Below are 15,808 nucleotides of genomic sequence, written 5' to 3'. Positions count from 1 at the left end.
TTTTTCAAGTCTGTGGTCGTTTTAAGGCAAAGTCATTTGTGATGTTCTGTCAAAGGTTCTACCTCTTAGCAATGTAAGGAACTTCTAAGACGTTTGTTAGATTTCTGGTTAACTGCAAGTTCTCTGAAAGTGGTTATTTCAAAACCTATTCAGCAAATTGTCTAACATTTATTAAGTGCATTATGGTCTCATTGTTTAATGAATATAATGGATAGCTTTCTTGCTCTATAGGCACATAGGATAAATAGTTTAGGATTTAAAATCTAATTAGTGAAACTTGCTATTGAGATGAAATCTCTTGGGATTATAACTATTATTTGTTTTGAGTTTTGAACTTGGGGATAATTATCTGATGAATTATTAAGTTAGTAATTTACTATTTGAGAGCTGAATTGGCTAAAGTGGGATTGTTACTACATGATTGCATGTCAACATTCAGTTATTAACACCATGCAGATATAAACTATTTTATTTTCATAGGGCTGCTGATAGCTTGGGTTTATATCTTTTGAAAAATGTATCAATTGGAGAATGGCTCTTATTTTTATAAAATTTAACCAATTTTTAAAAGTTTAATGCATCAGATCTTCCAATAGTATACTCACTCATTAGTGACTGGGTAAGGATTAGTAAATTAATGTTTAAAAATAGTCTAAAAAATGTAATTCATAGAAATTTCTGTGTCCCATCTTTATCACTCTATCACAATCACTACAGAAACCAAAAAGAAACACAAGACTGATGGCCATTTTACATTTTATTTTGGTTCTTTTATTCCTATAGCCTCCCCCCCAAAAAAAAATTCATCACTAATTGGCCAGTCTGCTGGTGATACGTTTGACTGAGTAGTATATTCAGTCTGTTGCTAGGAAAATATCTGAAGATTTACACTCTGGTAAAGGTTAGGAAAGAGTTATCCAGAAGATAATTCTATAACTCAAGGGAACATTAAAGCAAAATTCGATCCATAAATACTCAATAAACATTCAACTGTTCCCTTTGTTATTTAATTTCCCTTTACATTTCTTTATAGAGTTTAGAATTTTAAAAAATCTTTAAAAACTTAGAATAGAGCTTTAAGTTATTTTCAAGGAGTCAAGAAGGAGAAAAAGGGCCTGTATCCAAATTAAGATAAGAATAGATTATAGGACCTTCAAGGGCTTCTTTGGCTCTAAATTAACAATCTAATCAAGAAAGGAGAAAAAATAAAACAGCAGGGGGAGCCAGTAAACCAGATCCAAACCAGCAAAATTCTGAGTGGAAGAAAAATTAGAACATATTGGTACAATGAGCTGGAAGATATCTCAGAGACTATTTAACTCACCCTTCATTTTATAAATGAGGAAATTGAAGCCAGGGACATTAAATGAATTGCTCATGTTGATACAGATAGTAATTAAAATAGAATTTGAACTCAGATCCTTTGACTCCTTCAGAACCAATGGTTTTTTTCTATTGTACAATGTACTTCCTACCTATGTTGTTCTGGTAAATGAAGTGCCTGCAATGTTCACTGGTGATTGTTAAAAAAGAGAGAAGAATTTAACCAGTTAATTACCTCTGGTTTAAGAAAACTAGAAAGGTAGGGGAGGTGGAACAAGTTGTGAAGGGCTTTGAGTGTGAAATAAAGGAATTTATATTTGATCCTGAAAGCAACAGGGAGCCATTGAAATTTATTATGGATTTATTGATCAGATCTGACCTTTAGGAAAGATTACTTTGGTAGCTAAGTGGAGAATGGATTGGAGTGAGAAGAGACTTCTGTCAAAGAGATCAACAAGCAACCTATTGCAATAGCCCAGGAATGAGCTGACAAGAACCTGTAGTATAATGGTAGAAATTTATTTGAAGAAGTGTAAGGGACTGAATGATGATGCAGAGCTAGTATTCGTCCATTAGAATTAATCAATCAATAAATATTGATTAAGCACCAACTATATGCTACCACTGTGCTAAGTATGTGAATACAAAAAGAGGGAAAAAACACTTCCTGCCCTCAAAGAGCTTACAATCTAAAGAAAAGAAATAAGAATCTTAATGACTTCAAAGAGTATAAAGAGAATTAGAGAAGAAAAACTGAGAAACTGGAGATGGATTGGTTTATGTTTAGGGATTTTATAGGGAAAAAGAAATAAGTGGGTAAGAGTGATATACTAGGGTAGAAAAAAGAAGAATGGAATAAAACTTGCTATTTCTCATAATCTGGGTGATGAGAAAATACATGGAAGAAAAAGTTAAGGAACAGGTACAAGTTTAACCTCACTCTTATTTGAACCACCCAATGAAGAGTTGAGTACATGCATTCATGTGCATACACAAACGCACACACACGAACACAGTTGATATAAAATATATTAAATTTAACAGGAAAGGATAAAGAGATGGTATAGAGATATGGCAGTTACAAGAAGGATAATATCAGAGAGAAAAGAGTCCCAAGCAAAGCAAACTTCCTGATCCTAAAGAGATAGAATGAGGGGAAGAAAAGCAAAAACTGGAAACCAAGGAACTATCCATGAATTCAAGAATGGCTGAATTACTACATGGTAATGCAATATAATATTATTGTGCTATAAGAAATTTCAGAAAAACTTGGATAGTAGGAATTGATATAAAATGAAGTAGAAGGATAAAGGGCAATTTATATGAAAAACATCACTTAAAGATTTAACTCCAACATATTACCAAAGGTATTTACAATAAAGCATGTTCCCACCTCTTGACAAAGAAGTGGTAAATTCAAGGTATGTAAAAAGAGATACATTTCTTTACATAGTCATTATGAGGTTTATTTGACTTGACCCTGTCCCTCCATTTGTTAGAAAAATCTTTCTCTGCCTCTCTGTCTTTGTCTCTGTCTCTATCTCTGTCTCTCCCTCCCCACCCCTTTCTCTCCCTGTCTCTTTCTCTCTTACTATGTATGTGTATCTGTCTCTGTATGTCTGTCTGTCTCTGTGTCTCTCTCTTTTTTTCCCTTCCCTCCCCTTCTTTTTCTCTTTCCCTCCAAAAGTAAATGAACATCTCTACGTTATAAGACTATGCTAAAGTCATGACAAATAATATTAAATAAATATTGTGTCCAAATTAAAATATAAACAAATCAAGATAATTTTAATTCACTCTAACCTGTGTTAGTAACAAAGCATAAAAATAAACTGTGATGAGAAGGAAAAACAATGAAAAAAGGAAAGAAATTTAAAATAAAATACCAGAGATTTTAAAACAATTATTTGGCAAGTTAAGATAATAGGTCATTCTTTGAACACTTCAGTATTAAACCCCATAGAAAATTCTGGCCATTGTTCCTGGGGATAATAATGTGTACTGTATTACTAATCTGAATTAAAATCACTATCAAGACCCAGGTCATAGTAAAATGGTTGAGACACATACAGTCTCCATATTCTTCATTTTTATAATTTTGATGCACTGTTAACAAACCTGATAATTAAGACCAGACTAGCACAACTGTTTCTTTTTGAGGTACTACATTCTTTTAAACATGATAAATCCAGGCAAGATAATGATAGCTTGTAATCTGTATATTACTAATTAGAACATGTATGTGAATTAGTGTTTTGTGTGAAATAATAGATCATAATATCAAATAAAATTTTCCTGTTATTTAGAGGTGAAAAAAAGAGATAATAAGTCATTACTAATACCTCTAATTTCTACCTAAAAACACTCAACTACAAATAAATGACAATATCAAATTCTTGAGACTTTAAACATAAATTATTTTATCTTCAATTCAATGAATATAATAAAATTTTTCTAAGCTTACACTCACTAATAATTTATATTTAGAGAAAAATTTTAAAAACTATATATTTCTGAAAGGTATTAATACCTATGTAAATGTCAAATGAAAATCCCACCAAAGATATGGAGGATAGGGGTCAGAAGTACTTGGGATTGGTGGGAAGGATAGGGTGGTAAGAACAGACATAAATCTCAAGGAAATCATGGTACCACATGGAATTTAATTCAAGCCAAGAAGACATATATATAAGGGAAGCAAGAGTACACAGTTATAATGGAGTCAGAAGTAAAATTAACAAAGCTGAACAACTTAACTTTTCCTACTATTTCCCTTATCTTGGGGTAACACTGGTTTGAATCTAGAGATAGCCTAAATCAATAGATAAGAATAAACAGCCCCAGCTGTTAGGATTACAGGTACCATAGATGCAAAATGCCAAGCAGATCATTGTAGATGTTACCTCTTACCTTGGAAACGCAAAGAAATCCCCAAACCATTGCCCATTTTCTCTGCCATTGCTCAAGTCTTAGCAAGAAGGTGATTCTTCATCTTGTTGAAGTCCAGCTCACTCCACATACTTTCAATCTATCCCTCTTCCAGGTTCCTTTCTCTCATTAACTATTCATCTGTCCTTATCCACTGACTCCCTTTCTTCTGTCTGCAAATATTTCTAAGTCAAAAACAGGCACATTAATACATTCTTGGCAGAAATAAGAATTGGTGCAGCCATTCTGTGGAATAACCTGGAACAATATCACCAAAATCATTTGATTTAGACTAAACCTTATAACCTAGCAATACTATTACTACATCTATAAATTCCAAAGAAATCAAAAAAAAAAAAAAAAGAATCATCCCAAAGAGATCATAAAGGGGGGAAAGGGGCCTGTATGTGCATGAATGTTTGTGGCAGCCCTCTTTGTAGTGGCCAAAAACTGGAAACTGAGTGGATGCCCATCAATTGGAGAATGGCTGAGTAAATTGTGGTATATGAATGTTATGGAATATTATTGTTTGGTAAAAAATGACCAACAGGATGATTTCAGAAAAGCCTGGAGAGACTTACATGAACTGATGCTGAGTGAAATGAGCAGGGCCAGGAGATCATTATATACTTCAACAACAATACTATATGATGACCAATTCTGATGGACCTGGCTATCCTCAGCAATGAGATGAACCAAATCAGTTCCAATGGAGCAGTAATGAACTGAACTAGCTATGCCCAGTGAAAGAATTCTGGGAGATGACTAAGAACCATTACATTGAATTCCCACTCCTATATTTTTGCCCACCTGCATTTTTTTTGATTTCCTTCACAGGCTAATTGTACAATATTTCAGAGTCCGATTCTTTTTGTACAGCAAAATAATGATTTGGTCATATATACTTATTGTGTATCTAATTTATATTTTAATATATTTAACATCTACTGGTCATCCTGCCATCTGGGGGAGGAGGGAGGGAGAAGGAGGGGAAAAATTGGAACAAGAGGTTTGGCAATTGTCAATGCTGTAAAGTTACCCATACACATAACCTGTAAATAAAAGGCTATTAAAATAAAAAGAAAGAAAAGAAAAGAACCAAATGTACAAAAGTATCTATAGCAAAGTTTTTATTTTTATAACAAAAAACTGAAAACTAAAGTATAACCATCAATTAGGGAATAGTTTAATAAATTGTGACATATAAATGAGATGGAAATAACAAAATGAGCATGTTCAGGGAAATCTAAGAAGATATATATATATACACAATGTTGCAGAGTGAAGTAAAAGAAACCTGGAGAACGATTTGTACAACATCTTTATAAAATTAAACAACTTTGAAAGACTTAAGAGCTCTGACCAGTACAATGACCAACTTTGACTCCAGATGACCAATGATAAAGTATTCTACTCATAGAGTGACAGAAAAATGATAGGCCCAAGAGGAAGAGTAATATATACATATATATGTATGTACATGAATATGTACATATATGTGATTCTTTTACACATATTTTCATATTTGTCATGTTGTATAAGAAAAATCAGAGCAAAAATGGAAAAGCCACAAGAAAAAAAAAAAAAACAAAAGGTAAAATATTATGCTTCGATCCACATTCAGAGAAGAGCCAAGTCTATCACAATTGATCATTACATAATCTTGTTGTTACTGTGTGCAATGGTTTCTTAGTTCTGCTCACTTCACTCAGCATCAGTTCATATAAATTTTTCCAGGCTTTTTCTGATAATCAGCCTACTCATCATTTCTTATAGAACAACAACATTCTATTAAATTCATATAATATAACGTATCCAGCCATTCCCCATTTTCCACTCAGTTTCCAGTTGCTTACTACCACAAAAAGAGCTGCTATAAATATTTTTGCACATGTGCATCATTTTCCCTCTTTTATGATCACTTTAGGATACAGACCAAGTAGTGATACTGCTGGTTCAAAAGGCATGCACAGTTTTTTTATAGCCTTCTGGGCATAGTTCCCAATTGCTCTCCAGAATGGTTAATTCAGTTCACAACTCCATCAACAATGCATTACTGTCCCAGTTTCCCCACATCTCCTCCAACATTATCATTCATCATTATCTTTTTCTATCATCTTAGACAGTCTGAAAGGCACGAAGGGGTAACGCATATATTTTAAAATAACAAAAATCGGAATTTATTTTGTTTGATTATGCATATTTTTCAAGATTTGTATTTTTCTTTTTTAGAAGGGGGAAGGAATGAAAGAAAAGTAAGAAGGACAGGGTAGCAAAAAAAGAAAGTAAAGAACAAGAAAGTAAAGGGTCACTGTAACATCTTTTTATTTTAAAAATGCACAGAAGAGAACAGAAGGAAGTCCAGAAAAAAAATTACAATTGACAGCTTTTAAAGTTACATGTTGAATTTGTGACACATTTAAAAGGAAAAAAAAAAGGTATGCATAACAGAAACCTGCAGTTTAATGTAATCCTTTCCTTCTGTTATGCTATTTATAGGTAAATATTCATTTTTCTCTTGTTTGTTAAGTTTAGAATTTTTTAAAAATCCCCAAGACTACCCTATCCTTCAAAAAAATTGTTTGATCATACAATCTCCTCAAGCTATCATCTTATATCTTTCTTTTTTTTTATGGCTAACTTACATCATTGCCTTCACTTTCTCTTTTCCTACTCACTTATCAAACTCTTACAATATGGTTTCTAACCCTATATCTTGACCAAAACTGTCCTGTACACGATTTCTGATGATTTCTTAATTTCTTAAAGGTCAAAGCCTTTTCTCAGATCATATCTTTTTTGACTTTTGCAGTATTTCAAACTGTTGAAAACCTTTTTCCCCTAGATAACCTCTTCTCCTGGAGTTTTCATGAGACTGTTTTTGATTATCCTCTTACTTGTCTCATTATTCTTTTATAATTTTCTTTGCTGGATCATAATATATATCCCACCCACTATAGAAAGGAATGTTCCAGAATTCTGATCTTAGTAACTGAATAAGTTCCATGGGTTCAATTGTCACCACTATGCAGATTATTCTCACATCTACATCTTCCTTGTACAGAAAAAATTCTCATATCCTACCTGGGTCACCTTAGGAGTTTCCAGCTTTGCTTATCCTAAAATAGAATCCATTATGCTTCTCTGAAATTCCAATCCTCTTCCTTCTAAGCCACCCATTGCACAATTCCAGTCATTCTTGATTCCTTTTTCTCTTTTTCCTCCACAAAATCAAATCACTGGCTAGATTTTGGAGATTCTAACCACAATATTTTTCAGATTAATTCCTCTTTCTCCATTCACAAAGCCATTGCCCTACTTTGGGCCTTCATCTCCTCTCACTTAGACTATAATATTTCAATATTGTACTCCCACTCCATTCAATCTTTCCTTTCTCCAATCCCTTCTTTACAAAGGTGTTATATTGTTATTACTAAAACATAGCTTTAACCATGTACCATTCCAATTTAAAAAGCTTCACTAACTCCCTATTGCTTCTAAGATAAAATTCTCATTTTTCTTTTGGCATTTAAAGTGTTTATAATTTGGTTTCAATCTGTCTTGTCAGACTAGTTAGCTATTATTCCTTGAAATGGGCTCCATAATACACTCAAATGAACATATCCATTTGATATCTCCAACTCCCCTTCTTTGAAAAGACCATTCCCCTTTGCCTGGAATACCTTCCCTCCCCATATCCACCTTTTGAAATCTCTTCCTCCAATTCAGGGCTCAGTTCAAGTATTATCTCCTACATAACGTATTTCCTAATTCCCTCAATTATTCCTCTGCAACTACCCATAATTCTTTATTTGATTTGTATATACTCTGTGTTTAAATATGTTCTTCCTGCAAAGATGAGGTGCATTTTGTTTTGTTTTCTTCTGAATCCCCAATAGTAATGATGATGATGATGATGAAAGCACCACACTTTTGTGTAGTGCTTTAAGGTTTGAATATTGCCTTACAAATGTGATTTTATCCTCATAATAATCTTAGAAAACAGGTGTTATAATCCCAGTTGTACAGATAAAGAACATGAGGCAGCATATGTTATGTGACTTATCTAGGGTTACAATCAGTAGGTGTTTGAAGCAGAATTTTAACTCAGTTCTTCCTGACTCCAAATCCAAAATCTATCCAATACGCCACCTAATTATTTTTTATAGTGTCTACCATGTAGAAAGCAATTAATAAATGCACATTGAATTAAATTTCTAAAAACCATCTCCTTTTTTTGACCTTTCTTCCACTGTATTAAATAAGAATGGTAAAGAGTGTCATATACTATAGATAGTCAAGAGAGATTTGGGGATATAATTAGTAATCCTAAACATAGTTTCTATTGAGTCATGATTTAAGAAATCAGACTGTGAGAGAGAAGGTAATAAACAAAAGGTGAGAAAGGTGGAGCCCATGAGCACAAACAGCTTTTTTAAGGAGCTTGGGTATAAAAGGGAGAAAAGATAAGATGACATTTTGAGGTGATGAAGGTATTTGAAGCATGGATAAATTGGGACATTTTTAGGTGGTAGGGAAAGAAATTGCAGGGGGAAAAACCTGTCTCCATAAATCCATCCATTAATGAGGATACATGTAGTGAGAAAACAGGTTCTGAATGTATTTATAGCATTCAGTTAATGGCCCTTATTCAGAAGGCCAGAAAGTGAGTCATTGTACACTTGATGGCTATGTGACCTGAGCAAGTCACTTAGCTCCTCAGGCACATCTTTAAAATGCTAAATTGCAGAGAAGAATCAACACTTCAGATCCAGTCTCTAATCCTTCCACATTATGGAATCTGCTTTTTCTATAGCATGTGGGATAAATGGTACTATTATATGTAGATCAATGTTCTTAGGTTATTGAGAAAGACATTCGATAATAGATTATGATAAGAAAATCAGTAAATCCTCTTTCTTTCATAGGAAGTAGAATACAGTAGCGAGAAAGAAGAAACATAATCTGAAAGACAATGCATTTGTCTAAAGACACAGTTTGTCTAAAAATCAGGATATCTGCCAGCGTTGCTAGCATTGCATAATGGTTGAACATGGCATGGGGCAAACCAGAAGGTCTAAGACTGGGATTTGCAGTATAATCAAATGAAATATAATCCTCCAGCCAAGTTCCTGAGACTGAGATATCAGATTAAAAATAAAGGGCTTGGAACCAGGAGTTTTAAACCTGGACTCTGTTTTATTTTGTTTTTATATAACATTTTCAAGTTAATTGGTTTTCTTTGAATTTTATTTTATGCATTTATAAACTTTTATGAAGAGATTCATAGGCTCACCAGACAGCTAAAAGGATCCAAGGCACACACAAAAAGGTTAAGGATAATCTATGTAAACTATTTACAAAGTAAAAATATTCTATCAACCAGCTGCCTGTCTGGTACACCCAGTGCACAGAGACTAATCTATTTTTCCTCATTAAGTTGGACTAATATGACTAATTGTTCTAATTGTTTCTGTTCCTTGAACATACAGACTTGGGAGTAGAAGAATGGTGAGATTCTATGGCCTATAGATCTAAAAGTGAAAGTGACCTTAGTAGCCATATAATCTCACCCCTTTTTTATAATTGTGGAAACTGAGACTCAGGGTATGTGTCCTGCCCCACATCTATTAGCTAAAGACAGAGGCAGGTTTTGAAACCAGATTGTCTTGATTCCAAGTCCAACACTCTATTCATAGACCAAGATGCCTGGTTTTACATCATAGGAAAATTTTCAGCCTACCTTATGAACATCCTAAAAACTGTTAATACCCATGAATATTGTAAGCTATTTAGTAGCTAAGTAGAGACTGACAACACAGTTGCTTTTTACCCATGCAATCAGTGCTCAAAGGGCACTGTAATAATACTGGTAATTCCCCTCTGAATCATTAAGGAATGTAAATGAAAATTCTGCAATTCAGAAAGCTAACTCAGTGAGTCACAATCATTGAAGTCAAAAAAGAAAGAAAGAAAGAAAGAAAGAAAGTAGGGATAACTAGCAGACTCAGAAACACTCATTCTTAGGATCCCAGACTCAATTCAGTATCATGTCAAAGTATGTCTTTCTTCTATAATTAAATAAGCATGTGCTTTTTAACTTAGTATATACGTTCTTCCTTCAAAAAGATCTATTCTGATTCTTTATATCATGGAGGTGACCCATATTCTTGAAGGCTAACTTCTATCAGGTTCTTCATGATGGAAATGCCCTATAATAGACTGTCTACTTTTTTTTTCTTTTTTCTTTTTTTTTTTTTTTTTTTTTTTTTTTTGCAAAGCACTCGGGTTAAGTGATTTGCCTAGAATCATATACCTAGTGTCAAGTGTCTGAATTCAGATTCAAATTCAGTTTCTCCTAAGTCTAGGATCACTGCACTACCTAAATGCTTTCTGAAGGGCAGTCTAATGAAGTTCAAAGAGATCTCTTAATCCAGGTTGTTCTATCCGTTCACCATGGGGAGTCCACTCAAACCATTGGAAGCTTTTTGTGCTTTCTCCTGAATCACAAGACTAACAGTAGAACATTCTGGCTTGTCTAGCTGTCATTCCTTGCCCACACCTCATGATCAGCCCATCATCTTTTACCATCAGATTTTCATTGACAACAATTTTTACTTCTGTTCTTGACAGTTCCTGACTGGGTTATGTTGCAGCCTAGTCACTCTGCTCCATTGTTCATAAATATCTCTCCATTGACCTCTTGGTAATATACATTTCCAATTCCTTAGAAACTGTCATATTTTCCTGCCAAACATCAATATCAGTTGAGTGCTAACATTAAAAAGATGTTTATGGGAAAGACTCGGGGTCAGTTACTCCTTCATTCCATCTTGGCCAGATATAAGGATGGTTATATACTAGGTCTCTTACAGATCACAAAAGTGTTCTCTAGAAAGGAATTCTGATCTTTCCATCATGAGAATTTCCTATCATTTCATTGTTCCTATCTTTTACCCCTCCTAAACCTATTGTTCAACCTCACTGAGATACCCAATCTCTTCACCCCTAAGTACCTTCTTAGATATTACCCCTGCTCTAACTTTACTTGTGTCTCTCTCCATCCTTACCAAAATAATTATTTCAACTGTAAGCCCTCTGCTTTAAATCTCTTGCCACTTGTTCTTGCTTTTGTCTTGTCAAAATTCAGCACTGAATTTCTTTTATTATATCTCCTCCAAACTGCTGAACATGAGAAGAGAAAGACCCATTACTGTGCCAACAGGTACATTTCAAATTTGTGCTGTTTATTCTTAATTGTAGAGGGCTGAAACTCTTGAGTCATTGCACTGAGGTCGGTTCAAGCACTCAGGGCTAATTACTGATTGGACAATACTCGATGGGCATATGCTTGGAAAATGGTCCTTCCGACTATCCTGTTCTGGCTCAATGATTGGTGTATACAGAAGATTGTAGGAGGGATTGGGGGAGAAGGGGAGTGATACTAGCCAGAGTCACTTTGGCCATAGATGAGGGAGAAGGTGGTCGCAGAGATTCTGCTTCCTTTCTGTTCAATCCTGTGTCTAAAGACCAAGAATGAAGACTAAGGACTTTTGCTTATCCTGACTCCAGCTGATTCTGGGGTATCCTGGGTGCTAGCGTGGTCGTCACACTTAACTACATTATCATTTTGGCAAAGCAATCCTTTTAATCTTCCTTAATTGATCTCCCCATTCACTTCTCAAACAAGCTATACAAATTTGTTCTTTCTTCCTCAAGCTTTCTACACCTTTCCATTCTCCTCAAACTAGTCAAGGACCTTATTTCTTAGCCTGAGATAATTATGGCCACTTAATGTAACTTCCTCTTTGCTTTTTGTCTTTCTCAAAACCCTTGACATCACTCCATACCATTATAATCTCTTTTTCATAGTCTCTGACAGTGAGATGAACCTTCATGACAAGGCTATTGTATACAACGTCCTATCTCTCAACCCCAAACATTTCATCCTCAATCAGCTTCTTTCTTTCTCAAGTCTTCAACTTTTTCATTTCTATTACTTCCCTCCCTACTGTCTTCAAACATGCCCAAATCTCCATCATCCTTAAAAGGTCTTCATTAAACCCTACCATCCACTCAAAGTCTTCAATCTTTTCTCCCATTCTCAAACTTAAAAGCTTTCTCCACTTACGACCTCTGCTTTCTCTACTCTCATTTACTCATCAATCCTTTGCAATCTTCTTTCTGGTCTCACTTTTTTCTGGCCTTCAACTAGGTGAAATTCCTTTCTCCAAATTTAATGGCCATATCTTAATTACCATATCCAATAGTCTTTTCTCAGCCCTAATTCGTCTTGACCTATCCATTGCATTTGGCATTATTGATCACAGTTTCTTTTTGGATATTTTCTCTTCTCTGGATGTTCATGGCACAAATCTTTGAAACGACCACGTTAGCACCCAGGATACCTTAGAATCAGCCAGAGTCAGGATAAGTAAAAGTCCTTAGTCTTTATTCTTGGTCTTTAGGGGGAGAAGTAAAGGGGATGGAAGCAGGATCTCTGCAACCTCCTTCTTCCTCGTCTACAGCCAAATTGAGTCTGGCTCATCTTACTCCACCCCCTAGTCCCTCCTACAATTCTCTGTATACACCAATTATTGAGCCAGCACAGGATAGTGGGAAGGGCCATTCCCCAAGCACATGCCCATAGAGTATTGTCCAATCAGTAGTTAGCCTCAAGTACTTGAACACACCTTAGTACAATGACTCAAAAGTTTCAGCCTTCTACAAATCTTCCCTACTTATATGATCATTTTTCCTTTTCATTGTGCTTCTTTTCCCAAGGTTAGAGCTAAATTTTCTCCTTTCCCTCTATACTCTCTTGGGTCACTTTATCAGTGCTCATGGTTTAATTCTCATATCTATGCAGATGACTTCCAGGCAATATATAGCCTATTTCTCTCATTGCTTGTTGGATACTTGAAATTAAGTAACCTGAAAACATCTCAAATTTAACATATCCAAAAGTCAACTCATTATCTTTCCACCTAACCTACTTCCTCTTTCACACTTTCACATGTTGAAAGCTCCATTATCATATCAGGTTTAGAGCTTCAGAATTATCAGAAATCCTTTATTTTCTCTTACTCTATATATTCTATCAGTTGCTATTTCTGACTTTATAATATCTGACCCATCTAACTTTTCTCTAGTCGCAATGCTACTACTTTAGTTTAGGACCTCATTACATCTTTGGTGGATTATTGAAACAGCCCATTAAGGGGTTTCCTGTATCAAATCCCTAACCATACTAGTCCATCACAAAAACTGCTTCCAAAGTAATTTTCCTTATTCATAGACTATGGCTGTGCGACTTCAATAATCTACATCATTAGCTTCCAGTTGTCTTGAGGATAAAATGTAAATTCTATTAGCTTATATAATCATGCTCCAGCTTGTGTTTCTATTTTACTGTATACTACTTTCTTCTCTTATATTCTGACATCAGCTAAACTGGCCTCTATCTTTCTTACGCATAGCACTCTATCTTTGTTTTTCCATGGCTTTGCATTGGCTCATTTTCTATACTTGGAAATCTTCTCTCTTTCAGAGGCTCAATTTTCCTTTAAAACACAGCTCAAGCACCATCTTCTGCATAAAGTTTTTCATAATTCCACAATTGCTAATGTCCTTCCTCCCAAAATATCTTGTATTTTAATCACTTTGCATTTATAGTTATTCATGTTATATTTACACTGTACACACACACACACACACACACACACACACACACACACACATGTACTTGCTCTGACACATAGCTCTGTTTAACAAATACTTTTTTGCTTAATTCATTGAATGAATCCAGGAAAGATGATTTCAGTAGAACTTTAAGAAGAGAAAGAACAACAGGCAGTTTTTGTTGTCAAAGAGCCCATGTAGCAAGGTAGATTAGGGATAGTGAGTATCATTATCCAAAGTGTAATCTGTGAATTTGCTATACAATTGCATTTGTAAGTTCCTGATGAATATAAATTCTGTGTATGTGTTACATCTTAAGAATGTTCAACAACAAAAACATAATGTGACGTGAACCCATGATCATTTCAAATTCACACAGCATCTATCAGGAATATAATGTCAAAACTAAGCCTTTAGCAAATGGGAAGAATAAGAAAACAAAAATAAATCAGAATAGAACAGAGATACTTAAGAAAGTGATAAGTATCAATGGCAGATTCTCTTTTCTCTCCATGCCTGACCATTTATCTAGAAAATCATTCTCTGATTTGAAGGTAGGTGAATAGGAAGAAACATGAAAGGAAGAAAATTAATCAGGTATCCAAAAAATTGCTTGAAAATCATTTTACAAAAGGTTTGGCAATTGTCAATGCTGTAAAATTACCCATGCATATAACTTGTAGATAAAAAGCTATTTAAAAAAAAGAAAATCATTTTTTAAAGTTTACCTTCATCCTTTAATATCTTCTTGGATTTTACCACCATCTTCTTTTTAAAGAATTCTTTCTTTCTTTTTAAAGAATTTAAAAGAATTTGAATTTAACTTAAGCACATAAAATATATTAAAAACAGTTCACAAGGAGAGTATACTCTACCCATATATTCTGACATTAAAGTTGTTGGAAAACAAAATTTTCCTGAAATTAACCACAGGTAAGCTCTTGACCATCTTGTATTTCCAAAAATAATTATTTGATAAAACTTTATTTATTTCTGTTTTTAGCAATGTAATTTGATAAGGAGGAAATGAAATTCTGTATTAACAAAAAAGACACTACTCACCTGTTGGAAGGTGCAGGGTAATATTGTTGCAAAAATCTGTGAAGCAGCATTCAGTCTTTGTAATGTTATTAGAACTGTGACAGAAGACTTGAGCATTGAGCTCAGGTAGGGAGACGCAAGATTTGATCACCTCTTCTCTGCCATTTGTAAGCATGACTGAGGCCCAACATGCTCCTTCAGTTTGACAGGTAAAGTTTGAATATTCACACAACAGACACACACACTTCAATCCTGAAAAGGGAAACAGAGAAATTTTAAAGATAACAAATCAAATGCAAATATACCTCATGATATAGAACGCCAAAATATTGAAATCCAAAATGCTTTGATTTTACATATTGAGAGGTGAACTTTCTTTTTTTTAAGTATCTGTTCATTTGCTTAAAACATAAACATTTTGTGTCATTTCCCTCTTTGGCAGCTGGCAAAACCTAAGGACTCGCTCTCAGAAAAATATTTGTAATTACATAAAAGACATAGAGGAGTGCAAAGGAAACAATCATATTAAAATGCAAATTTTTGAATATTTGTTCAAAAGAAGGTCAAGATCCCAGGTGAAACATAATCCCCTTTACTTCATTTACCACCTTGGTGTCCCCATATACAACTTTTTTCTTTCTTTCTTTTCTTTTCTTTATTTTTTACATCATTCATTTTTTTTTACATCATTACATCATTTTTTTACATCATTTTACATCATACCATTTAACTGGTATTACAAACTTCCAAAAAAGGAAAATCTGACCAGCAACAGAAATCACATGTTATAGTTTAGAATTACTCAAGGCACTGATAGAGCAGGTGATTTGTTGAG

The 15,808-nt window shown here is 34.2% G+C and overlaps 1 protein-coding gene across 1 annotated transcript in view; it reads right to left on the bottom strand.

Annotated features, from left to right (window-relative positions):
• The window catches only part of ACVR1C (activin A receptor type 1C), a 54,748-nt gene extending 39,499 nt beyond the window's left edge, over window positions 1-15,249 (bottom strand). The window contains exon 1 of the mRNA XM_051986350.1: window positions 14,995-15,249. Within this exon, the coding sequence (XP_051842310.1) occupies window positions 14,995-15,148 (154 nt within the window). The 5' untranslated portion in view covers window positions 15,149-15,249. The remainder of the gene's footprint in view (window positions 1-14,994) is intronic.
• Window positions 15,250-15,808: the final 559 nt, after the last annotated feature.

The sequence above is a fragment of the Antechinus flavipes genome, chromosome 3, assembly GCF_016432865.1.
Source record: "Antechinus flavipes isolate AdamAnt ecotype Samford, QLD, Australia chromosome 3, AdamAnt_v2, whole genome shotgun sequence".
NCBI lineage: Eukaryota > Metazoa > Chordata > Mammalia > Dasyuromorphia > Dasyuridae > Antechinus > Antechinus flavipes.
The sequence above is the reverse complement of the archived record's forward strand: the minus strand, read 5'-3'. Positions and strand labels throughout refer to the sequence as shown.